This window comes from Hemitrygon akajei, chromosome 17 (genome assembly GCF_048418815.1).
Source record: "Hemitrygon akajei chromosome 17, sHemAka1.3, whole genome shotgun sequence".
NCBI classification, from domain to species: Eukaryota; Metazoa; Chordata; class Chondrichthyes; order Myliobatiformes; family Dasyatidae; genus Hemitrygon; species Hemitrygon akajei.
Window position 1 is genome coordinate 26,478,947 of NC_133140.1, and position 13,183 is coordinate 26,492,129.

Sequence of the window (13,183 nt, forward strand, 5' to 3'; positions counted from 1 at the left end):
TCAGCCTGAAGGCAGCTGGAATGTTCTCTGGCATGAAGAAACCAAAATTGAGCTTTTGGCCATCAGACTAAACACTGCTGGGTGTAAGCCAACCACCACTCAAAAACACACCATCCCTACTGTGAAGCTTCCCTGCGGCAGGTCCTGGAAGGCTTGAAGGTGGAGGGTAAAATGATTGCAGCAAAAATTCAGGCAAACCCAATGCAGTGTTCATGACAACTGACTTGGGGGTGGGGGGGGGTGCGGGAAGATTTGTTTTCCAGTTACAGGAATAACTAAAAAAACAAATTAATGTCCTGCAGTGAGCAAGTCAGAGTCCAGACTGCAATCCAATTGAGAATGTGCCTGGACTTGAAATGGGTCCCCATGCAATCTGACAGAGTTTGAGCAGTTTGTAAAGAATGGGGGAACTTTGCAGTGTCCAGATGTGCAAAGCTGATAGAGACCCATCCACACAGACTTGAGGCTAATTGCTGCCAAAGGCGCATCTACTAAATACTGACAGTAATTGTGCAATGATTTGTGTTTTATATTTGTAATTTAGACCATTTTGTAGAGATCTGTTTTCACTTTGATCAGTATCAAAAAAACCAAATTAAATCCAGTGATTCAATGTTACAAAACAAAAAGATGAAAACTTAAGGGTTGAATACTTTTTATAGGCACTGTATACAATTTAAGGCATTGCCCCACTGCATGCTTGGCAATAATTGATTCTGCAAAAAAAAAGGCAGACATTCATCTCTGATATCAATGCAATCTGTTACTAATGAATTTATTAAAAAATGCCCATCACTATTGATCACCCATGAACAGGCAATGTTAGTAACTGATGCTGTTATTTGACAGATCCAACAATCCTATTTACCCCCTTATGGTCAGTGTCACTATCTTTGTCAAGATAATTATAGAGCTAAACCTAGCCCTGGCCATTAGAGATCCCCGTCAGGGACTATTTACTGCTGGTACTTTAAAGTAGAGATGACCACTCTACAAACTCCAAATGCATTAGCAGGATAAGCAAATCAACATCAGCATTAGACCAACAGGTCCACTGAAGCCCCATTTATGCCATCATTTGACAGGCAAGCCACTTTGCATGTAGACATCAGACTCCAAATTCTGATACATTCCCAGGTCCACAGCAATGGCCAGGTGAACAGAAAACCAGAGACTGCCTCCTTGAAATAAATTCTGTATCCCTAGACTTGGAAGTGTTGGTCCATAAAGTTTCAGTGGATCTAAGGCACAAGTAGAACTAATGCAAGCCAAAATGTTATTCAAATGTGACAGGGCAATTTTAAGAGAATCAGTGATACGATGTCTTAGTCACTATACTGGACTTGGCAAGTTTACTTGACATCCAAACAGCAGTGAAACCAATACATAATACCCATAGGATTATACACTTCCACAAATCCATTGTCACATTTCATGTTTTGAAATCTTTAATTTGATTTGTTTTTACAATTTGCAGGTCACAGAGCTGATTTTATGTTCTCATTATTTTAACCAAAGTAAATGCGAGGACAAGGAACACCATTGACGATACCACAACTATACCAGGAACGGTAGCAAGCACAAGGTCTGCAAAAGATTGAAAAGAATTAAGCTGCTGTGGTTGCATCAACAGCCGGAATTGAGGAAGCTCAACCACTTTCCAGAAGGCCACCTACCTTGGAATATCATTTTTAGTCAACCCGAGTACATTCAAATCAGATTGAATATTTGCACTTTAAACTGCAAGTTTATATTTCCTCTGTAGAGAAGCAAAGTAATTGCAATAAAGGAGAATTCTTGGGATATTCTATCATAGCTGGCCAGCCCTCAAATCAAAGTTAGCCAGCTGTGACAGAATACCTAGAATTATTTAACCAGTTCCAGTTAGGTAGAACCTCAAATTAAAAGTTAGAATTACCGGTACTCATTTGATTTTGCATTTGCTTCACCCTGAATAAATAGGAGCAGAATTAGACCATTTGGCCCACTGTGTCTGCTCTGCCATTTTATCATAGTCCATTTATCCTCTGAACCCTGTTCTTCTGCCTCTTCCACAACATTTGACACTGATTAACCAAGAACCCATCAACCGCTTGTGGTCAGCTTGGCCCTGTGCAACTGCAGCAATGACTGCCACAGATTCACTACTCTGGCTGAAGAAATTCCTTCTCAGCTGTAGTCTAGGGCTGTGCCTTTGGGTCCTAAACTCACCTGCTACAAGAAACATTGTCTGTTCCTCCACCCAGAACTCAATATTTGAAAAGTTTCAACAAGATCGCCCCTCATTATTCCAAACTCCAGCGAGTGCAGGTCCAAAGCCGAAGGCTCCTTATCTGTTACCCCTTTCATTCCTCAAACCTTTTGTGAACGTCTTCTGGATCCTCTCCAATGCATCTTATGTAGGGGACCGAAATGCTCACAATACACCAAGTGCAATCTGAACACTGACTCACAGCACCTCTTGATTTTCTGAATTCTCCCCATTTAGAAAATAGTCAACACCTTTATTTCTTCAGCCAATATGCATGACCATGCACTTCCCTGCACTATATTCCATGTGCCTCTTGTTTGCCTATTCCGCCCAAGTCCTTCTGTAGACCCCCTGCTTTCTCAATACTACCTGCCCCTTCATTCGTCTTTCACATTGTCTGCAAGCTTGTCCACAAAGCCATAAATCCCCTCATTCAAACCATTTACATACAACATGAAAAGCAGTTGCAATACTGGCCCCTACAGAACACTAGTCACTGGCAGCCAAATGGAAAAGGCCCCTATATTCCCACTTTGCCTCCTGTCAGTTAATTTTCTATCCATGATAGCAGCTTTTCCGTAACACCATGGGCCCTCGTCTTGAGTGGCACCTCGTCAAAGGCCTTCTGAAAATCTAAGTAAACACTACCCTGCTTGTCATTTCCTCAGTTCCAACAGATTTGTCGGGCAAGATTTCCCCTTAAGGAAACCAAGCTGACTTTGGGGTATTTTACCCTGCATCTTCAAGTACCCCAGAACCTTGTCCTTAATAATGGTCTCCGGCATCTTCCTAGCCATTGAAGTCAGGCTAACTGGACTACAACTTCCTTTCTTCTTCCCTCCCTTCTGAAAGGAGGACTGATATTTGGAATTTTCCAGTCCTCCTGAACCATTCCAGACTTTAGTAATGATCTTTCTGGCATCACCAGTGCCTCCACAATCCCCTCAGTTACCTCATGGTCCAGGTGACTCATCTACCTTCAGACCTTCTTTCCAAGCCCCTTAGTGACAGCAACACTCTTCTGCCCCGACTCGTGAATGCCTGGCATACCACTGATCAATGTTGCCTCCAAGGTGTGCATACACGTTTGCTACTAATGCACAAAGGAATTTAAACTGCACACAAAAAGTTGTCACTACCTCATATAGGCATGTGAAGTACATTTCAGGATTGCATCAGAAACCAGAAAAGTTGTTGTTACAGTGTTAACAGCACAAGATTTTTTGCACACTGGTCATTACAAATTAGAGGGAACATTAGCAGCCATGTCTTCTACAGTGAAGACTGAAAAATATTCAAGTTCATCTGCCATTTTTTTGACCCCTATTACTACTTCCAGTATTCACCCCACCCCCCCCAAACAGTCTGATATCCTCTTTCACTCCTAATCCATTTTAAAGCTTTAGTGACTAGCTTGCCTTCATGTTTAACCTTCTCTCTCCTTATGGCTTTTAAGTTTCCTTCTGTTCTTAAAAGCTTCCAAATCTTTTAATGTCCACTAATTTTTGCTCAGCAATGTGTTCCCTTCTGCTTTTATACTGTCTTTGATTTCCCTTGTCAGCCATTGTTGCATCATTCCTTTAGAATGAGTTTCCTCCAGAAACTCCAGCTGCCATTTTCCAATCATGCCTGGTGTCCTCTTCCAAACAACTTGAGCAAGTTCCCATCATACCTCCAATTCCCTTTACTCCACTCCACTGTAATACTGATAGGGTGACTTGAGCTTCTGTCCCTCAAATTGCAGGTGAATTCCATCATTGTGATCACTACCTCCTAAGCAGGATTGCCTTTTCCCTAGTGGGCTCAACTTCAAGCTGCTCTTAAAAAAAAAAAAACCATCTCATAAGCATTCTACATATTCCCTCTTTGGATCCAGTACCAACCAGATTTTCCCCCAATCTACCTGTATATTGAAATCACCACGACTGTCTACACATTCCTCTTCCATCACCCATTGTAATTTTTAAATCCCACATCCTGGCTACTATTTGGAAACCTGTATACAACAGCTCACATAGGGATCTTCTTACACTTAGTCTATCAACTGCCCACAATTCTACACTTTTGAATCCCATGTCACCTCTAAGGATTAAAAAAAGGAGCCACCACCCCCCCCCCCCCCACCACCTACTTTTTGATACAAGGTGTATCCTTGAAGTTCCAACTTTGGCCTTCTTTCAGCCACGTCATATCTTATCCTGTATACTGTATTCAAATACAGCACCTTCAACCCTGAATTCACCACCTGCTTAATTTCCCCACCCCCTCCCCATGTTACATGTCAATTCATCCTACTGGCTGCAATTTTGCAGCAACTGCCCGTCACCACACATCTACTTGGATACCACAATGGCCCACCCTTATCCTTATTTGGCAAAGGGGCCAAGAGATAGAATTCATTTAAACCCCACCCCCACCACAAAATAGCTCTAGCAAACCTTGGGTTTGGTGCAACCCTTTTTGTACAGGTCATACCCTCCCTCAGAAGTGCAAACCCTGCCCCAATTCCTCAGCCACATATTCATCTGCCAAATCATCCTATTCTTACCCTTGCTGGTCCATGGCAGAAGCAGCAGTCCAGAGATTACCACTCTGCTGATCCTGCTTTTCAGCTTCCACCCAACTTGCTATATTCACCCTTCAGGATCTCCTCCTGGATGACCCCACCTACCCATGTTGTTCGTACCAACACACTACAACTTCTGTCTGTTCAGCTTCCTTTAGAATTCTGTGGACCCAATCTGAGACATCATTCAGCCTGGTACCTGGGAAGCAACATACCATCTGTGTGTCTTTCTCATGTCTACAGAATCCACTTTCTACTCCAATTACGGAATCCCAACACTATTCTCCCCACTCCTTCCCTCCCTTCTGAGCCACAGAGCCAGACTCCGTGCTCACTGCAGCTTCTCCCTAGTAGGTCATTCCCCATCACTGCCCCCCAAACGGTATCCAAAGCAATATACCAGGGGAATGGCCACATGGGTACTCTGCATTGGGTGCCCATTCCTTCTCTCCCCCCCTCCCCCCCCCCATGACAGTAACCCAGGTACCTGCTTCCCTGTAGCTCCCATCTACTACCACGTTCCCCCGTATGAGATGAAGGTCATCTAGCAGCAGCTCCAGTTCCTTGTGTCCAGGGAGCTGAGTTCTACACTTCATGCAGATATGGTTAATCAGGAAGATCAGAGGTCTTCCAAAGTTCCCAAATCTCACAAGGAACATACAACTCAGGACCAGACCCATTCTCAGCACACTAGCTATAAAATTTACTGGAAACTTGGAACTTGTACCTGTGCTTGCCCAAGCTAGGCCACTAACACTGCCCCACTCCAACAATACTTACTAGGCTTATGAGTTTCAGGTAGATGTGACTTGGGCTGCGTCCATTGAACAGGTCCATAAGTCAGCAACCCCGTGGCACTGGTATGTGTCTCTCTTTTGGTTTTCTGTGATTGGTTAGGGCATTCCTACATGTTAGAAAATGAAAACTATTTAATATTGTGTTTTTGGAGCAAAGGAAAGTAGTGATTAAATACTAAAACTTACAATGATACAAGGCTCCAGACTGTCAGGAACACAAATTTCAGTTCTGCAATGCAGAAACACCACAGGATACTTGGTAAATCGAAACATTTGCACACTGAAATTGGCTGTCGTCTCATTTCCAATTTGATTGTGATACTGCACAGTCTCATCACTAGGACATCTGAAGATGAAATTATAGAAGTGCATAAAATAACTGAAAGTCAGAAAATGTTCAATATCAATTGGAGAAATTCTGGTCATTCATGACCAATTTTCTAAAATTACAGGTATGAAATTAATCCACCTTTGAGCTTAATTACTGAAGAGGGAAATAAACATCTCTAAAATTTTTAATATTCAAGACCCAAGCACATTCTAGACTTCCCAAATTTGATTTTAGCCTTTTCTTTCCATTGGAAAAATAGAGTATTGAATGCCACCTGCCTCTGAGTGCAAGCTGATGAGATGAAACACTTAAAGACCATGGAGGATGTTAGCGAGGTACACTTAAAACCATGTGTTATAACATTGCAGTGAAGAGCCAAAAATCCTTCTTACCCCTTCTTTATTAGGTAATACTGGGGCAGGTCATCTGGATTTTTGGTTGGTGTTGCCCAGCAATCGTTTATGGTCAAGATAAACAAGTTCTGTTCTCCAGGCTCAATCTTCAAGCTGATGTACAACCGCTCTGACCAAGGTATAACTGGCAGGCCCACATAAGCAGTCTCGTACTTGACACTTTCATAGAGAGCCATTGATACGGTGACAGCTCCTTCCTGCACGTGGAGTACTGCAACTCTAAAGTGAACAGGTTCATTTAGCCTCAGGCCAGAGCAAAACTTGAACAGCACAGGTGCATTTACTCATATCCCTAAGCAAGGTAATGGGGTAATTTGAGAATGCTTGAGTACATTCTTATTCTTAGTTACTTCAACTATGTTGAAGGCCTTTTTAGCATTTGGATTGCAGCATCAGTAAAGGAGTTAGAAGCACTGGGTGGGAATATTGTAGGATTGATGATGTTTGGAGCATTTTCACTGCAGTGTTTATGCAAATACAACATCACTGATGCAAAACTCATTTTACAGTTTTGAGAACATTTACTGTACTGAAGTATACCTAAAGTACCTCTTTCTACCAGAACTACAAGAGATTTGGTAACAAGTTCGTGGTAGTCAAAGTTAACATGGCCATTACATTAATTGACAGGGTCTTCAACCCAACAGACAGATTAGCTATCCTTCTGTGGTGATCTTGATCAAGTCATCACATCAAGACTGAAAGTGTGGGGAGCAAATCTCTAGTATATTTAATTAGAATTAAAAAGTCAGGAGAGAGAAATTATAGGAGCCAAAAACAATATTGGAACCAGAATAGTACAAGGGACATCACCCAAATGCAACAGTATTCTCTGGACTTCATTAGCAACTCAGCACAAGATTTGCAGTTTTGGGTTTAGATGAAAGTGTACATTTTGGAAGTACATCTTCAGCATCAAATGACCTTCAGCACATTTGTACTCATAACTAGATAGTCTTGCATTCCACCAAATAGGAAACCCTTCCGATTATTGCAAGTTAATCTGTACCAAGGAAGAAAAGGGAAGTTTGTCCACTGAACTTACGCAGTCTGTGGCTGTATTGGAAAAGCAAGCTGCACTGTCCTTTCACGGTAGTATATACAAGTGAAGTCAACTGCTTCAGAAGGGAGCCTGGTGATAATGCCTGTTGCACGTTGAGTCTCCAGTTCATTCATATACATGATGTGTGTAGCATTACTCTAAAACAAAAGCTTCATTACAAATCATTCATCAGGGTCTTTCTTCTAATCCAAAATATGGTTATTAATATGCACAAGGTGCATTTTAAAGGGAATTTTATAATGGGTTCTGTATTACCGTGGCTTAACACGGAATTCCTATATTGAACAGTTCAGATCCTGCCATTTACAGCAAGACCAGCCATAGTTTAGCTTAGTTTATGTACTGCCCATTATAGGAAGAGGGAGTTATCCCTGCAGGAATTGATGCAATCTGATCTAATGACCCATTTCAGAGGTGAATAGAATGGTTACACAACTTAATATTCAGAGCTAGTACGCAATAACTCTAGTTTCTAGATAATTCCCAAGCCACACTGCATAACCATTGCTGAACACTATAGCAAACAAAAAGCCAATAAAAACCCAAACCAACTGCTTTTGTCTGCTCATTAGAAGAGCGTGCAGGAAACCAGCCAACTAAGCAAACTAACAGCAAATTTGAACACAAATTCAAGTAATGAAATGCTTACCAGCACAACAGTACCACAACTAGAGTAATTACTGTGGTGAATAGTGATGGCATAGTATTCTTCTCCATTTACGACTTCTAGTGAAGCTTTGCAAGCATCATCTATCAGCTGTACAGAGTCCATGCTTACATTTTTCCAATCAAAATAATCCTTAATAATTAGTACTTTTATGTAGGTCTGCTCGCACTCAACTTTCATTTTTATATCTGCAGAAAAAGACTCACTTTTAATTACCTTCCCTTCCACATCTTGCCAACTTCATATAGCATTGCAAGTCCAGCCCAGGTTACAAGTGTCCGATTTATTTGCAGCTTGTGAATGGTGAACAAGTATTTGGGAGACTGGTGCCACTGCAGTCATCTTTTGTATGGGAACTCACTACATCTTCCAGAGGAGTCTGGATGGTCAGGTTAAATGACCTGGTTTAACTACACATTGGCCTATTTAAATTGCCAGGTGGCTACATTGTCAACATAAAAACCGTTTTGAGTTATGGATCACTCTTATGAACGGAACACTTGTAATCTGGGGGATGGGACTTGTTCCAGTTTAGTCACACATGTAGACAAGGTAAAAGCAACATTTGCCCATTTTCAACTACTCCCCAAAAATAGATACTTCACATGGGCCACCACAAGTTAGTGTCATTTGGAGTTGCCTCACCAGGCTGGGAAGGGATGACATTTCTTGAAAGACAAACAAGGTGGCTTTATAGTTCACACCGACAGTGGCTTCAGTTCAAATTCAGACTCCCAATTACCATGGGGTAATAACTTTGGGTCAATAAACTGTACCTTTGGAGAATAGCTCAACTAACTCAAAGTTACATTCATAGAGAGCACAATAGGAAACTTCCTTAAAATTGATTTGGAGATAAAAGCACCTGCTAATGGAATTAATAAGGCAGGTTTGCACATCTGAAAACAGCACTAAAGGAATTCTTTCCCTCCCCACACCACACTTATCTCTCCCCCACCCCCCCCCCAAAGACCTTGGAGTATCCATTGGACTAGAAGCCTGCTGTATCCACACCAAGCATTCAGCCAACAGTCTTGCATCATTCCCAAATCCCAGGATAACAGTTAAAATGTTAGGCACCTGCAAAGATAGTCAATGAGCAAATCTGAAAGGCCACAATGCTATTGGTAGTCAAACTACTGCAGGAAGATTTGGTTGTTAACACTTGAGGACATTTCCAGCTGCTCCTCTTGAAATAACAGATTGAGAACTTGGGTTGTTTATAACACCCTATATTATTTGAGTGCAAGTCACCATTTAGCAAAGAGCACTAGAACCACAGAATTAAAAACATCAAGGCAATAGAAAAAGACCATTAGACTCTGGAGATGGCAGCAGTAGAAATAGAACAAATAATCTTTTAGCAGTTCAAGAGTTTTCAATTATATCACGTCAATCTACATTTAAACAGTAGAAAGACGCCGGGTTGGTTACTAGTTCATTCGCCTTCAAAGCAAAGAGAGATTCCACGATGAAGCAGCTTACCTTCGCAAGTCTCTCCTCGGAGCCCATGAAGACAGTGGCACTGAGAAAGCCCATCTACAACAACACAGGTCCCCTCATTCTTACAAGGATTGGGGTCACAATCTAGTGGGGAAATTGGTCAATTACATTAAAACACAAAGTAGTGATATTTAACCATTAGATAGCAGCATACAGGAGGGAGATTGAAAATTTGGTTAAACAGCACAATAACAACCTTTCACTCCATGTCGATGAGACCTAGGAATGATTGTAGACTTCAGGAAGGAAACCAGGAGGTCCAAGAGTCAGTAATCACTGGAGGATCAGCAACTTTGAATTCCTGGGTGTCACTATCTCACAGGACCTGTCCTGGACCCATCATACAGTTATTTGACGAAAGCACCTCTTCTCTCAGGAGTCTGTGGAGGTTTGACACATTGTCAGAAACCTCAGCAAACTTCTATAGATGCATGGTGGAAAGCATGTTGACAGGCTGCATTACAGCCTCATATGAGGAAAATCCTTCTAAAGGTAATGGATTCAGCCCAGGCAAAACCCCCTCAGATTTAAACACATCTACATGAAACATTAATGGATGCGGCTTTTCTACAGCAAAGGTCCTCACCACTCAGGCCAAGATCGTGTCTCGCTGCTGCCATCAGATAGAAGGTACAGGTGCCCCTACCAGGTTCCGAGAACAGTTACTACCCCTCAGCCATCAGGCTCTTGAACAAAAGGAGATAGCTAGACATTTAAGGATTCATTTATTTTGTTATTTGGTATTTATTTATATCTGCATTTGCAGTTTAGTTAAGTTACTGTTCTATAGACTTGCTAAATCCAGCCACAGGAAAAGAATCTGTTGTATGTGGTAACATTACCCACTCTGATAACAAGTTTCACTTTGAACTGCGACCTCCTACATATTGGAGGTCATAAGTTTATGACAGAGTCACTTAAAAATTGACAGAAGCCAGACTGTTTTGACTAAGGTCTCAGACTCAAGGTGGCAACCCTTGTCAAGATGCTGCCTGACCCAATGTTTTTCCAAGAACAGGATTTTCAGCTCCTGGATTTCTGAGGCTTCAATACAGTAGTTATTTAATTTTATCCAACCATAAATCAGCTAATAGGACTGGGATTGAATAGCAATAGCTATCTGAAGTGTGTATTTAAATTACACACCAGCCTAACTGATCACAAGTCCTTCATGCATGCAGTCCGGGCCATGGAGCAGTTCCATTAGAAAGAGTCAGTCAGTTTACCTCGAGGTGCTGTGAAGACCAGTGCCCCAAAACAAAATCACCAAATTCAGTGAACCCCATGTAACTTACTCCATATAAACAAGTCCCCCTTAAATCTTTATCACCAAATGATTTGATAAATATAGTATCACAGGAGAGCTTCAGACTCAAAGTAGAACTTACAAAAGATTTAACAAGTACAGGGTTGTGAAGTACAGCTTAGTTCCATTTCAGATAGCACCTTGAAGGCAGTGAGTTAGAAGAGATAAGAGTTTTTATATTATTTCAAACATGGCTTAAAAGTTTTGTAGGAAGCAATAAGACAATAATTGATATTTTATTTGAGACAGTTACATGGCATCATGGTGACAGGTAAAATGTTCTACTGGAAGCTGTTTTTAAAAATTACTTACCAGCACTGTACACAGGAATAACTCCACAAAGCAGCAGCATCAACACCTTGAACAGTGCCTGTAAAAATACACAAGCTCTTAATTCATTTCCCATCAAATAAATAACGAAAACCTTTCCACCGCTACCCACTCTTCCACACACCATAGCTCTGACTTGCTCCTCACAGTCCAGGCACCAGTACCGTCCAATGGCTTTTAAGGTCTGGGTGCAATTTGGTGTGTGGGTGTCTTGAAGGGTTATTAACTTCAGCTGCAGTCTAATCTCTACCAGAGAAATGGTTAAGTTTAATGAATTCATAATTAGTACTGATTAGATACGAAAAGGAACGCTTGAAATCTATTATTCGAGATCCTTCTGATGACTGCCTAATGATTGAGTACTTGTATCGAGACTCGGGGTAGAAGACATTTTAAGTGGGATTTCAAGAGAAATACAGACCTATATCATGAAGTACCTGAAAGACAGGTTTATTAGATAGAATTTAGGGAATGCTAATTCTTTCTCTTCCTCCTGTTTATCAAATGATGCACACTCCAGTCTAGTCGGTGGCGGTAATGCACCCTGAAGCTGGTTTACCACCCGCCATGAAACAAGAAGAAGAGACTCGGGGTGTTTGAGTTGTAATGGACCCGTCAGGCAGGGGATTGAGCAAAAGCCGAGACCACAATGACTTCTTCGATCCCTCAGGGCGAGAAACTGATTTATTTTCATTCGGCCTATTTCACTGACCCTCGGGTTCTGCGAGTTCCGCCGTGGTAAAATCAATCGATTTAAACTTCTTCTGACGATAATAAATTCGAGTTACAACCCGCTTTTGCAGCCGTGGGGTGGGGGGTTGAAAATCACACTCAACTGCCCACTTATTGGAATGTGATCGTTGTTCTGTGTTAGGAAGACGGTAAACAATCCTGTTCACTGGAAGTCCCGCAGACAGCGAGAGATAAAGACCATATTATTATGTCTTACTGGAGATGACTTTTGTACAAATAATGGAGATTACATCAAAAAGATCAGGCTGGTCTGTGAGTGTGTCTCTCCCTCGATTCGCTCCCGCCTCTTCCCCCTCCCCAACCCCTTCTCTCTACCCCCTCCCTAACACCCTCTCAATCCACTTCTTTCCCTTTCCCCCTCTCCCCTCACCTCATACACCTCTCCCTCCCCTCACACACCACCTCCTTCCCCTTCCCCCACCCCTCTCTCCCCTTCCCCCTCCCCTCTCTCCCCTCACCTCACCCCTCCCCTCTCCCCACCTCCCCTTCCTCACCCTCTCCCCGCCTCCCCTCCCCTCTCTAACCCCTCTCTCCACCTCTTTCCCCATCTTTCTCTTCCCCCTCATCCCTCCCCTGTCCCCTTCACCTCTCCTCAACCCTTTCTCCACTCTCCCCTCATCCCTCTCTCCCCTTCCCCCTCACCCCTCTCTCCCCCCTCTCGCCCTCACCCCTCTCTCCCCCCTCTCGCCCTCACCCCTCTCTCCCCCCTCTCGCCCTCACCCCTCTCTCCCCCTCTCGCCCTCACCCCTCTCTCCCCCTCTCGCCCTCACCCCTCTCCCCCCCCTCTCGCCCTCACCCCTCTCCCCCCCTCTCGCCCTCACCCCTCTCTCCCCCCTCTCGCCCTCACCCCTCTCTCCCCCCTCTCGCCCTCCCCTCACCCTCCCACCACAGCTACCCCCCTCTTCTCCCCCTCTTCTCCCCCCTCCTCAACCCCATCCCCTCCCCCCTCACTCTCCCCCTCCCACTCTCCCCCTCCCCTCACTCTCCCCCTCCCCTCACTCTCCCCCTCCCCTCACTCTCCCCCTCCCCTCACTCTCCCCCTCCCCTCACTCTCCCCCTCCCCTCACTCTCCCCTCCCCTCACCCCTCTCTTCCCCACTCCCCTCACACCTCTCTCCCAACCTCTTCCCCTCCCCTTTCTACCCCACACCTCCTCACCCCACTCTCCCTTCACCCCCCCCCACAGCTCCCCCTCTTCTTCCCC

At 43.5% G+C, this 13,183-nt stretch overlaps 1 protein-coding gene across 1 annotated transcript; it reads right to left on the reverse strand.

Annotated features, from left to right (window-relative positions):
* Positions 1-1,430: 1,430 nt before the first annotated feature.
* On the reverse strand, positions 1,431-11,448 carry LOC140740552 (pancreatic secretory granule membrane major glycoprotein GP2-like). The gene is made up of 9 exons (XM_073069805.1): positions 11,352-11,448; positions 11,210-11,267; positions 9,574-9,675; positions 8,071-8,276; positions 7,404-7,558; positions 6,338-6,577; positions 5,801-5,960; positions 5,598-5,721; positions 1,431-1,587 (listed from the first exon to the last, which is right to left on the reverse strand). Exons 1-9 carry the CDS (start codon positions 11,352-11,354, stop codon positions 1,493-1,495), a joined length of 1,143 nt encoding a protein of 380 aa, XP_072925906.1. The 5' UTR covers positions 11,355-11,448; the 3' UTR covers positions 1,431-1,492.
* Between the last annotated feature and the right edge of the window lie 1,735 nt (positions 11,449-13,183).

Excerpts from the sequence above, each read along its gene's own strand:
- LOC140740552 (XM_073069805.1), bottom strand. Across the intron at positions 6,578-7,403 it reads CCAATACAGCCACAGACTGC|AGTTGCAGTACTCCACGTGC; the intron begins GTAAGTTCAGTG and ends TGTTCACTTTAG. Across the intron at positions 1,588-5,597 it reads ACCTGAAACTCATAAGCCTA|ACCTTGTGCTTGCTACCGTT; the intron begins GTAAGTATTGTT and ends AATCTTTTGCAG.